This window comes from Suillus discolor, assembly GCF_016758755.1.
Source record: "Suillus discolor strain FC423 chromosome Unknown F5147scaffold_39, whole genome shotgun sequence".
NCBI classification, from domain to species: domain Eukaryota; kingdom Fungi; phylum Basidiomycota; class Agaricomycetes; order Boletales; family Suillaceae; genus Suillus; species Suillus discolor.
In genome coordinates, this window is record NW_024541286.1 from 359,916 (window position 1) to 371,843 (window position 11,928).

An 11,928-nucleotide genomic window follows, 5' to 3' on the forward strand; every position below is an offset into this window, starting at 1 on the left:
CTGCCCTCAAGCGCGAAGTGTCACATCTGTGACACTGACACGTGATTCAGTCAAGCTTAATACTCGCGTGACCATGACTCAGCTAATTAGTCTTGTACTCCTTGAACTTGAAAGCTCTGTAAAATTCAGTACTCTATCTCAGTCTATGTTTTTAGCTTAGTCTACCAGCAGTACTGTTGTAATGCAGGTAAATTAGGGGTATTAGCTTCGTATGAACTGGTATGATGCAAGATTAGCCTTTATTTGCGAATATCACTGCGAGTCATACTCTATTTGTCCTCACTCAAGGCTTCAAACGAACGCTTCATTACTGTCACAGATGACCGCCACGGATTCCGAACTAGAGCCTCTCGATCCTGCATATGTGGCAGATGTGCTTTCCAGACCTCCTTTTGTCCAGATCCCAGGCGTGTGCAACGTTCGCGATCTAGGTTCATATCCTACTGCGACTCCAGACGTAGTCACAAAGCCTGGTTATGCCTATCGTTCAGCAGAGCTCTCCAGCATCACCGAAGAAGGTTCATTCTTCAAGTCTTCTTAATATATGAAACTCACTCCAATGCAAGGTGCACGGAAAATGGTCTCGCTCGGAATCTTAACCGTTTTTGATCTACGATCAGATCCGGAGATGATGAAGTATAGCTCTCCGATACCTACCATTGAGGGTGTAGACGTAATCCCCACGCCTGTGTTCAAGAACGAGGATTACAGTCCAGAGAAGCTTGCCAAGTGCGTACGTGCTGCCACCGTGCCGCCCCATTTATCACTGACCTTCCTCAAGGAAGTTTGAACTCTACGCAACCGGAACAACAGAGGTATGCGACCTGATCAAATATTTTGTTATGTGATCGAGCTCCTGCAGTCTTTTATGATCCTTTACTCCCAAATACTAGAACATGGCGGGCCCGCATTTGGTACCATTCTGCGCCATGTCCGGGACAAACCAAAGTCTCCTTTCATCTTTCACTGCACGGGTTCGTTCATACTTCCTCTCATCTCGGTAGTTTCTCAATTTTTGTTAGCTGGGAAAGATCGAACAGGAGTCATCGCTGCCATCCTTCTCAAGGTAATCGCTACCGTTGGTCCCTTTCAGCATCATAAACTCATTCCTTCTAGCTAGCAGGCGTGGACAATCACTTTATCTCACAAGATTATTCCCTTACACGAGTAGGACGCGAACCAGACCGCGCAAAGGTCCTAGGAAGACTCTCGAAGGAGCCATTGTTCGCTGCCAACTCTGAAGCTGCAATGCGCATGCTGACATCTCGGTATGCAAAATACAAATCTCCCAACACTGATCCTCAACGCATTCCATTAGATACGAGACCATGCGAGCCTTCTTCAATCTCTTGGAGGAGAAGTATGGCGGCGTAGAGACGTATGTCAAGACCTATACCGAGCTAACAGACCAAGACCTGAAAACCATTCGTTCAAACCTCGTCGTCACAACAAAGTCTCGGATGTAGATATCTTAATCTCTTATCACTTACTTTACGTCATACGACTGACGCCCATCACCACTGCCCATCATTGATTTATCATGTTATCCACCATTAAAGTATCATGTGCATGCAAGTATGTACTGAGAAGTCCGCTGCAAATCAAGCCAATCAAAATCAAACCTAATCACCCCTTCCTGGGTGGCACCACAGGGAAGCCCAGAGTTCGCCTCGTCCTCTGTTGCATCACCCCTGGTGTTGTCGCAGCCTGCAACGTGCTCGCCAGCAGCCCATTCTGCCTTGCCTTTGGATTGAGCGGACTCAGTGCAGGCTTCTGCGGGATAATCGGTGGCACTGGGAGGTCACCTGTTACTCGCCGCCGCATCGGGGGTTTGGCAGATGCGGGCGGCGAGAGCGGTGAAATGGTGATATCATCCTGAGATGAGGCATTCCCAAGATCCTGACGTCGGGCTTTCTCGTGCTTGCTTTGCAGTGCGCGGAAATGATTGAGAAGTTCTTGCCATTTGATCTCATCGCGGCCCAGCTTGGAGCGCGAGGTGATGGGATTGGGTATCCTAGGATTTGGTTATAATCAGCGCATGATGAAATGAGAATGCGTAAACTCACGCTTTTGGGGCAATATGAAGGAAGCCGGCAGAGTTGACTGCGTTGAGACGGTTACGGAGTGAGACGAAAGCAGTAGATTGTGGGAGCAGCATGAGTAACCCATATAGACACTTGAACAAGTAGGGATAACGTTCAGGCTCAAGGAGTTGAAGGCGTAGGTCTTCCGGAACATCATCAATCTCTGATTCATCTTATCAATAGACAACTCACAAGTGAACACAGGAGATTCAATCAGTTGCACCAATTTGTCGACCTGGACCAGCAGTGGAACGGTGATCTCCAAATCAGCACTGGCGTGACATTTATTAGTAACAATCAAATACATCATGTAAGACAAACCCACAAGATTGATAGCAAATTTGATGCATGCTCGTAAGCCTGCGCAAGCAGGCACAACGAAAACACTGCAACTGGATTATGACACCATGACCTGTAAAGTGTGGTAAACAGTGCTTGGCCATCTTGCTGCACATGTCATCAGTCAAGAAATCAAACGAGAATGCAACGAACCAACCCTTGTCTCAAGGCTCTTCAGCCGTTTGCGAAACTCCGCCAGTTCAGGCGAAGTGATCAGGATCATATTCAACTTCTGTACGATCTCGCTTGCAAACTCCAGATCCTGTATAATGACAGTCAGCTGATATTGCTATAGGGACCACGAAAAACAAGCAACCTCTTCTTTCTCTAAAATTTCTGCAAACGTTTTATATATCCTCTCTGTATTGAGATTAAGACACAACTGGCGAATGATGAGACTGCCGCGGGCCTCAAGAAGCTTCCTATCTGTGCTGAAGAGTTCGAGAAGGTTCATCATGAAAACCTTGAAATAGCTCTCTTCTGAGGAGGACGATATTTGCGCGAGGAGCTGCAGGTCGTGCTTGATAACCTAATAAAATATGAGTCACGCGATGCAAGTCGATGCATATTTGAGTACCTCTTCGGACGAATCCGACAACGTCTTCAGCAACGCCGGAAAAGTACCATCATCCATCGCAAGAATCTGACAATCTTCTTAGTTTGTACGTTCTCCAGACGGATTCAATCACACCTTCTTGGGTGCTTTCTGGTGCAGCATTATAAGCCACTTCAGTGCAGTAACCCTGGTTTGCTCATGTTCGCTCAAAAACTGTATCGTCAGTTCATTAACCGTCGCCTGATAATTAAACTGGTCTGCTTCCTCCGGCACGGGCGAAGGGGGCGTTGGAGCTGGAGCTGGTGGTGGTGGAGCACCCGGTACACTATTTGATGACATGCGTGATTGAGGCCTGCTCGAAGAATCCGTGACGGAAGTTTGCATTGTCCCTGAGCGAGGACGCTGTGTCATCGTGGTCTTATCGGATGAAGACGGCGGCTGGTTATCGGTCATTGACTCGGGAGAAGAGGCGTCTCTGGACGGTGGCTGGACGGTTATTTGCCGTGAAGGTTGAGGATTTGGGGCTGGTGAACTTGCTGGCGCAACTGGCTTCTCCGTTGTGTTCTGTCGGGGTATGCTCTCCACTGGTCCGGGTAGGTTTTGGATGACGTTCATAAGTAGCTTGTTAGTCCGGAGCGCAGCCGACTGGATCATAGGAACATGGTGTGCTAAATTCGGGAGTATGGCAGGAATAAGACGAGGCGTGAAAGGCACCATAACATCGGGCACAAATGTCAAGAACTCGGCAAGCCAACGAAGGGCCGTAGATTGTTGAATTTCGTCATCTGCATGCAAGGTAAGTACCGTGCAATGTTAGCTTGGATGGAAACAGCTCACGTTGGTTGTCGAGTTGTTGTATGAGAATTTCTATTATGGCTGCATAGTCTATCCGCACACCCTGCCCCGGAACCAAGGCTGCGCGAGCAGTGAGCACTTTCAACGAAGGTATACAAACAACACCTACCTCCAGTGCCGCGATAGTCTTCTGATTTGTGCTCATCCTTCAAACTGAACTCTCCATCATGATCGTGACCAAAGTCACTCTCAGGGATGAAAAGTGCGCGTTCAGAGTGAGACATCGTGATGTCAGGAAGCTTCTCATCTGGCCGTCGTAGATCGGAGGATTCAGCGTGTTCTTCTTTGCGTTGACGAACCATGCTGACGTCTCTGATTTCACGTAGGAAATCGGCAAGAATGTTTTCCGTGGCTACACGCACATCTTCGGTTGGGTCCGATAAGTACTTCCTGGACAGATGCATTAGCGAGGACCTTGAGCCACAAACTTTCCGACTCACAGGAGGCCGTCTAAAAATTCTGGGAGGTATGTTATAAGTTCGAGCTCCGGAACCGAGTCAAGCACCGTTATCCATGATACTAAGTAGCTCCTTGTGAATGGACTAATAACATATATCCTGTCTTGCAGAAGTGGAATGAAGCGCGCGAGGGAGAATGCCTTCTTCTGCACAGAGACGTTTTCTCCCAGGGATCGGTCGTCGGGGTAAGTAACAAGTATACTCTGCTCCTGAGAATCGAACAGGTCACGAATCCTCTCCGTCTCTGGATACTGCGGAATATACACCGAAGCTGTCTCTGCCACAATATCCTTCAAAAGTCGATCAAGCAGCTCTGCTCCATTCTTGACTGATAGTTCTGAATCAGCGGCTAGCTGAGAAGTTCGGCTCAGTCGTAATGCAAAACTTGACGAGGAGCTACCGCACTTTACTGAGGGCGTCAAATATGGGGTTGAAATAAACAAGAACTTCGCCCTTGGAGACCTTGGCGATGTTGTACAGACATTCGGCGGAGAAATATCGTATTCTGTTTTCAGGATCCGTAAAGCATGCCAGAACAGGTTCGATGAATTTCTCCATGTAAGGGGCGACGTCCACACCGAGGGCAATGGCTGTACCAGCTAGGCCAATGAGACCTCCGTTTCTGATGTGAAGTGGATTTGACGGATTGCTGAACATGTCCACCAGCTGTTCAATGATCTGGGTTATACGACGCTGGTCACTTTGCTGGTGGCATTCTCGAATCTGCCTGAGAACGCTCAACACATTAATATTAACTGCAAGCGAGTATAACTACTTCTCTAATTCGAGAGCGGCTGCCTTTCTCTTCTCATAAATCTTGTCTACAAGCTGTTTTGCCACAGTAGTGTCTGCAAGACAATGTCAAGTAATCATCTGACTGTGAGCAAAAGACTTACCCATGACTCCAGTTATCCTGCAGTATACAATAAAACTGACTGCACAGATATTATGGCGTCAAGCCACCTCTGGTTGACGGAACAAACTGAGTATACCGGCCACGCGCCGCGGTTCGATCGCTACGTCACGTGATTCTCAGACAATGCACAGTCGCTGAGTCAGCTAATTTCAAATTGATAGTATTATTTTTGGCACTTGGACTTTCAAATAGGTCTTTGTAGTCCTTGTACTAGTATGTGCAGCGTCATAGGGCCTGCGCAGATGTGTCTGGTACCATCAATCGATGTCGATCAAATGGCAAGCAAACAGGTAAAGTGTTGAGTATTCTCGTACGAGTGAAGACGGGAGATTGACTAGATCTTTGTATCATCATCACAAATCAAATGACTTCTTGACTTATTCAGTCTAGTGTTAATCTCACTCAAAGTCCGTTATCTTTTGAATCCATATGGACCATGCGAGAGAGACGGTGCACTGCCAACCCTGCTGGCGCCTTCCAATGCTGCAACTACGTGCTTGTATCATGTGCATGTGCCTGTTCAAGTTATCTTTCAAGAATAGTAGGACTTATCATTCTTTCGGTTCTCTCTCGGCCCACTGGCCCGTTCCCCACTAGGTTTGTTTGTTTATTTTGAGGCATATTTACGTATCGATGAATATCAGCCATTCCACCTTGGTCTACCTAGGCATCCCGTACCCTCTCTCTAGTCATGGCTACTACGGAAAGGATTACCAGTGTCACTGACGAGAAATCCTTCCACGTGGAGGAGAAACCTCACTGCGTCAAGGGGGATATTGAGACCTCCACCGGAGAAGACACAGACGAGATTGTTGTCCTTGAGAACGAGCGAGATATTGCAACGCACGTCATTTCCGTGGACGACGATCCTAATCTGAACCCTTGGACCTTTCGAGCTTTCTTCATCGGCCTTGGCCTTTCTGCCTTTGGTGGTTCGCTGGGTAAAGCAGTCGAGATCATTCAATCGAGGCTTTTACTCACTCAGTGCACTGCTTCCTAGCCCAGATTTATTACTTTAAACCTGTGAGAGTCCTTTGATCAAACATCAATTCGGAGGCCTCATTCTGGTTGACACTCCAGCAAACCATCCTTGTATCTCTGATGTTCCTCGGCATCATATCCTATGTGATTGGCCTTGCGATGGAAACATTCATTCCCCGCCATGGATTGTTCCGATACCTGAATCCAGTGCGTCCGAGTCTTTCACGTAGCCCCTGACCCTGGAGTTCATCCGTATTAGGGGCCCTTCAATAAGAAGGAGAATGCGTTCATTATCATCATGGCCAGTGCAGCCGCGAACTCTGCATTGGGTACGGAAGTCCTCGCCGTCCAACGGTGCGCTCTCAATCCAATTCTTCTGTCGGTGGTGACTGACGACTCATCAGTTTGTATTATAACATCGTACCGAACACTGGCTCATCAATCATTTTGTTGTTCTCTTCTCAACTGCTCGGGTGCGTTGCGTTGATGTACTCCTTACTCCACCCATCGCTGAAGCCGCGAACCACAGCTATGGGATAGGGGGTCTGATGCGAGGTATTTTTGCATCCGGCAGTAGCTATACTTTGGAATCTCAACTCATGACACTGACTCAGGGATCCTCCTCTATCCATCGAAGATGTTGTACCCCGACGTTCTCCCGTTGGTCTCCATGCTCGACGCTTTCTATCGCGATGGCATCGAAGCCCGTCGAAAGCTCAAGGTCTTCTATTTCGTTTTTACTGCGTATGTTTAAACTTCATTAATAAATCATAGTCTGATGTTCAATTTCTAATCATCTTGACTTCAGAATCTTTATATGGGAGATTTTTCCCGAATGGATATTCCCACTGCTTACCGGTCTCTCGATATTCTGCCTCGCCGCTCCTAACAATGCTGTTGTCTCTCGTGTGTTTGGTGGTTCCAATGGAAACGAGGGCCTCGGTTTATTGTCCCTGTGCTTCGACTGGCAGGTAGTGCTCGCCATCTTGATTTGGGTTACACTTGGGTTGAACTCAATTTGTTTAGTACATCTCGGGTGGTTTGAACCCGATGACTATCCCACTGAAAGCTCAGGTTAGTTGGCACGCCAGTGTGTACGACGTTTCTAACGTCTACCCTAGCTCTCCAGCTTTATTGGTTATCTTCTCTGCATGTATGTGATTTCAGTCACATCCCAAAATATTACTGAGGGAGGTGAAGAGTTGTCTTTGTCGCCGTATTCTACAACAATATTTGGAAATCTCAGAACTTCCCGTTTGTGAGTAATATTCTTTCATTGCGCTTTCCAATATCCAGGCTAACGATACATCGATCAGTTGGCGCAGCTCCTCTTTTACGAGAACGGGACTGTCTACAACCAGACTTTGATTATGGATTCCAACTATGAGGTGGATCCTGCCTTAGTGGCAGCACAGGGACTGCCATTCTACGCCGGCACCTGGGTTGTTAACCTGCTGACAACCAATCTCGTATGTGATGAATGACTGCTGGTGTAAAATGCATTGCTCATAGATCCAACACAGTCATTGGGTGCAACGTTCACTCACTTACTCCTGTGGAATAAACATGACCTTCGTGCAGCCTGGAGTTGGATCAACATGAACACATTGAGGAGTTGGCGTGCTAATTTCGATTGGAAGTTCTGGAAACACGGTGGAAAAAGGGAAGTCCCCACTAACACTGGGGACCTCGACCCGCATTACCGGGAGATGCTGAAGGTTAGTCCTTCTGACATGAGATAGGGACCTTACTATTAACATATTACTATACAGTATCCAGATGCTCCGAATAGTTGGTACTTCTTGACGTTCGTTCTCTCCTTCATTCTTGGATTGGTCGTCATATACAAGACAGATTCCACGCTTCCCTGGTGAGCAACATTCTCACTCTCCATCTGACGAAAATTTATATCATGTCCTTTAAGGTGGGGCTTTATTATCGCAGTACTCTTGGCCGTTGTGTCTATCTTGTTCTTCACCGCGTTGTACGCTATCACAGGCATTACGCTTTCCATCCGCGAGTATTGTTTTTGCTCTATAGGTGCCCCGAGTTGATCTTTTAGTAAAGAAACCCTAGTCCAGATGATTGCTGGCTACCTACAGACCGGACGACCCATGGCGAATATGTTCTTTGTTCGTTTTGCCATCATTTCCAGTCTTTGACCACCACTTATGTTGATATCCACAGGTTCTTTACAGCTATGTACGCATCTTCATTATCGCCTCCTCGACCTTTTGATTCGTTTTCTCCCTAGAATACCGTGTCTCAAGCAATGCTGCTACTACGCGATCTGAAGATCGCTCAATGTATGTGCGCGTTATTTGTCGGGAAAGGTGTCTCTCACTGGCGGATTCCTAGACGCCAAGCTGCCTCCCCGCGCTGCATTCACAGCACAGATCCTTGGCACCTTACTCGGCGCTGTTCTCAACTATGGTTAGGGACTCGGAACCATCTTGCCTATTCATTCTCCACATTTGACTTGTTTTTAGAATTGATGAATTCCATCATCGACAATCAACGCGAAATCCTGTTGTCTGTACAAGGAACAAATATCTGGTCTGGCCAGCAACCTCAAGCATACAACTCGCAAGCCATTGCGTGGGGTGGCCTTGCTCATGAACTCTTTTCATCTGGTCAAAGGTACCAGTGGGTTCCTTTATCCTATATCATTGGCCTGGTTGTGCCTCTTCCTTTCTGGATCATTCACCGTTACTGGCCGAAACTGCGCATGGATTACTATTACACCCCTATCATCTGGTACGCTTTCAATTCATCAATGATCGATATTCTAAGTTCATTATGTGCACAGTGCGTACATGGCATGCCTTTCTGTTGGAATAAACTCCTCGGCTTTGTCGTATTACACGATCGCGTTCTTGTCTCAGTGGTGGCTTCGTACTAGGTACCCGCGTTGGTTCAAGGAATACAACTATCTGGTCGGTGCAGGTAAGCTCTGTGGCCTTTCTATCTCGACCACTAACATAATGCTATGCTATTAGCCCTTGATGGTGGAACGCAGGTCATGATATTCATTCTCTCCTTTGCGGTTCAAGGGGCTGCTGGAACATCATACCTTTTCCCAGAATGGTGGGGTGCAGACCAAAATGGAAACTACGACCACTGCTTGTATCTCTAAATACCACGCTCTTAGTCTATTACATCAGGTTGATGTGTTTTTGCAATCAAAGAATACGGGGCAATTGGGCGTCAGCCAAGATACGTCAGCATATTCCTATGACATGTCCTTTGACGTTTCTGTTTCTGTCGAGTCCCAACTGGGAGTCGGGATACTCGGCTACCACACAGGTTTTGTACTACTCATCACGGCATAATTCAAGAAAAGAAGCTATGTAGTGCCATTTAGTTGTTTCGGGCACTGGATAATCTCTTGAACATGCTGAACATTGATGAGTGAAGAATCACACAAGTTACATCATTTGATAGCATCAGGAAACTATCTTTGTAAAACATCTTCCAGCACAACACGTGCATTTTGTGCATCGGCACGTCCGCGGCTGAGCTGCATGACTTTACCTACCAGCTTGTTGAGAACTCGAGGATTACCTTGGCGCACAGCTTCCGCCTCTTCAGGAAGTGCTTCGATGGCTTCAGCACACCATGCTCGAGTGGAGGCGTTATCATCTTCTGATACAGCCTCAAGAGAAAGCTCCCGTGCGAGTACAGAGGGAGCTAACGAAGAACGATTGGCAATGATATGCTTCAATAACAACTTTCCCGAAGTCCCTGGTAGTGATAATTGATGAATATAACGCTGGACAAAAAAGAAGGCTTACCAGTAATTTTGCCATCCTGCACTAGGTCGATGAGTTCGCCTAGTTGCTCGACAGATACGGGATTATCGCTGAAGGTTTCTTTCCGAGCAGTCAACTGCCCAATGAGCTCGTGCGTCATCCTGGGTGTAAATACTTGTGTATAAAACTTCTACAACAAGGATAAAACCAGACAAACCAGTTGACGACGACTCTCGGGTCCCTTTGTTGCGCGAGGGAGTCAAAGTAAGTCACAGCGCCTTTTCCAAGTTCACCATCGAATCCAACCTCGTGACCCGAGTCGACGGCCATGAGGACATCTGTATCACGCTCAGATAGCCCAAGATTCCGCAAACGGACACGGGTCGTATCAGGGAGGTCCGGCATGGTCTTGCGGATGGTCTCGATATACTCCTATATGGAGTTTCAGATGACATGAGCAGGATTACAAGCAGGTTGTTACCTCAGATAACAGCAATGGAGGGATATTCGGGTCCGGCATGTATCTATAATCAGGAGAATCCGCCTTGCTTCTGAGCTTGAAAGTTTCGGCCTTATTTTCATCAAATCCTCTGGTGTCCTGCGGCACAGAGCAGCCACTTTCGAGCAGCTCGATATGACGAAAGACCTCTGACGCTGTTCGAACATTAGAAGTGATTCGAAATGGCTACGCAGATAGTCTACTAACTGATTGCTACCATCATGAACTTCACGCTGTTGAGATTTTTGATCTCGCAACGAGTACCATGCGGCTGTCCGTGTTTGTTGATAGACACATTCACATCGCAGCGGAAGGACCCCTGCAATAAATTGAATCAACAGTGAATCACATTCAGAGGAGACAGATGCCCCACTTGTTCCATGTTGCCATCACTAGAGCCAACACAGCGAAGAACGGCCTGCAATGTCCGAACATAATCTGCGGCTTCCTCGGGGGATCTACATAATTGGACTAAGCTGTCACATAAGTGATGTGAATCAAAGTAGCTCACCGCATATGAGGCTCTGAAACTATTTCCATCAACCCCGAGCCAGCTCGATTTAGGTCAATGAGTGACGTGCGTCTAAGCCCATCAAACGTGGACTTTGCCGTATCCTGTGTACATTTCGGCTTCGGTTCATGCACGAAACTCTATCTGTCTTACCTGCTCAAGCTGGATTTGCTGGATTCCCACTGAAACATCGCCTTTGGAGAGCTTTAGATAACCACCCGAGGCCAGCGGAGCTTGTGAAAAGATCAGATTGTCGGCGTTCATACTCTACAAGATTGTGAGTTGAGCTTACAGTAACGCTGAGTTATTTGATATCCTGCCGGGAGGTCAGAGTAAAAGTAGTGTTTCCTATCGAACGCCGATTGGTGATGGACTTTCGAGTTTAGTGCTAACGCCGTTCTAACTGCTAACTCCACGCATTTTGGGTTCAATGTCTGAAACGTGATGTCAGCTTGCACGCCAAGAGAACGGGCGAGGTAGGCTAACCGGTAGTGTTCCAGGGAATGCGGAATCGAATGTGGACACAGTGGTATTGGGTATCTCACCTGGACGAGATGTGGATGATTCTATGCATGTTAGATTATGCGAGAACGCGATCGTTAGACTGGGAGAGACGCACCTGAGAAAAGCTTGCGGCGAGACTTGATCTGGGCATGCACTTCAATACCTATAATTACTTGCCAGCCGGGCCAGCGCTTGTCGTGGTTTGCTTCGCGTGTATGGATTTGTCGTGGACACCAGAGCTGGTGCAGTTGTATAGAGCGCCATGGACAGCGTCGAACAAGCATTAAAATTATGACTTTCCTTTCTAAGAAAACTTCTGGCAAGTGCTCTTCAATCACATCAGCAGCTTATCATCATATCATCATATCAGCACATCGGACTTGTCAGTGTCAGTTACGACTTGAATTAAATATACCACGTCTAACAAGGCTGTTCAAACCTGTGCGTAGCTGATCCTCCCTTAGATAGCAGCT

The 11,928-nt window shown here is 47.3% G+C and overlaps 4 protein-coding genes across 4 annotated transcripts; 2 read left to right on the forward strand and 2 right to left on the reverse strand.

Annotated features, from left to right (window-relative positions):
- Nucleotides 1-255: 255 nt before the first annotated feature.
- F5147DRAFT_614955 (protein-tyrosine phosphatase-like protein) lies at nucleotides 256-1,558 on the forward strand. Its single transcript, XM_041432514.1, has 7 exons — nucleotides 256-518; nucleotides 567-729; nucleotides 782-815; nucleotides 863-974; nucleotides 1,023-1,066; nucleotides 1,117-1,268; nucleotides 1,319-1,558. The coding sequence occupies exons 1-7, from the start codon at nucleotides 320-322 to the stop codon at nucleotides 1,464-1,466; spliced, it is 852 nt and encodes a 283-aa protein (XP_041291177.1). The 5' UTR covers nucleotides 256-319; the 3' UTR covers nucleotides 1,467-1,558.
- On the reverse strand, nucleotides 1,559-5,264 carry F5147DRAFT_703252 (vacuolar protein 14 C-terminal Fig4p binding-domain-containing protein). Its single transcript, XM_041437846.1, has 14 exons — nucleotides 5,189-5,264; nucleotides 5,068-5,140; nucleotides 4,698-5,019; nucleotides 4,275-4,645; nucleotides 3,944-4,224; nucleotides 3,817-3,894; nucleotides 3,115-3,764; nucleotides 3,001-3,066; nucleotides 2,740-2,952; nucleotides 2,581-2,685; nucleotides 2,410-2,531; nucleotides 2,277-2,356; nucleotides 2,067-2,226; nucleotides 1,559-2,014 (listed from the first exon to the last, which is right to left on the reverse strand). The coding sequence occupies exons 1-14, from the start codon at nucleotides 5,190-5,192 to the stop codon at nucleotides 1,627-1,629; spliced, it is 2,913 nt and encodes a 970-aa protein (XP_041291178.1). The 5' UTR covers nucleotides 5,193-5,264; the 3' UTR covers nucleotides 1,559-1,626.
- Nucleotides 5,265-5,796: 532 nt separating this feature from the next.
- Nucleotides 5,797-9,395, forward strand: F5147DRAFT_762022 (OPT oligopeptide transporter protein-domain-containing protein). Its single transcript, XM_041440562.1, has 22 exons — nucleotides 5,797-6,149; nucleotides 6,209-6,231; nucleotides 6,265-6,396; nucleotides 6,449-6,543; nucleotides 6,594-6,662; nucleotides 6,719-6,744; nucleotides 6,804-6,933; nucleotides 6,998-7,160; nucleotides 7,216-7,263; nucleotides 7,311-7,342; nucleotides 7,390-7,447; nucleotides 7,506-7,658; nucleotides 7,713-7,907; nucleotides 7,962-8,059; nucleotides 8,114-8,205; nucleotides 8,257-8,321; nucleotides 8,377-8,391; nucleotides 8,444-8,495; nucleotides 8,548-8,622; nucleotides 8,679-8,946; nucleotides 8,999-9,135; nucleotides 9,189-9,395. Exons 1-22 carry the CDS (start codon nucleotides 5,900-5,902, stop codon nucleotides 9,323-9,325), a joined length of 2,313 nt encoding a protein of 770 aa, XP_041291179.1. The 5' UTR covers nucleotides 5,797-5,899; the 3' UTR covers nucleotides 9,326-9,395.
- Nucleotides 9,396-9,570: 175 nt separating this feature from the next.
- Nucleotides 9,571-11,748, reverse strand: F5147DRAFT_703273 (GatB/GatE catalytic domain-containing protein). Its single transcript, XM_041437847.1, has 11 exons — nucleotides 11,571-11,748; nucleotides 11,438-11,517; nucleotides 11,244-11,385; nucleotides 11,105-11,184; nucleotides 10,952-11,055; nucleotides 10,814-10,898; nucleotides 10,648-10,759; nucleotides 10,423-10,595; nucleotides 10,159-10,373; nucleotides 9,984-10,102; nucleotides 9,571-9,933 (listed from the first exon to the last, which is right to left on the reverse strand). Exons 1-11 carry the CDS (start codon nucleotides 11,737-11,739, stop codon nucleotides 9,644-9,646), a joined length of 1,569 nt encoding a protein of 522 aa, XP_041291180.1. The 5' UTR covers nucleotides 11,740-11,748; the 3' UTR covers nucleotides 9,571-9,643.
- Between the last annotated feature and the right edge of the window lie 180 nt (nucleotides 11,749-11,928).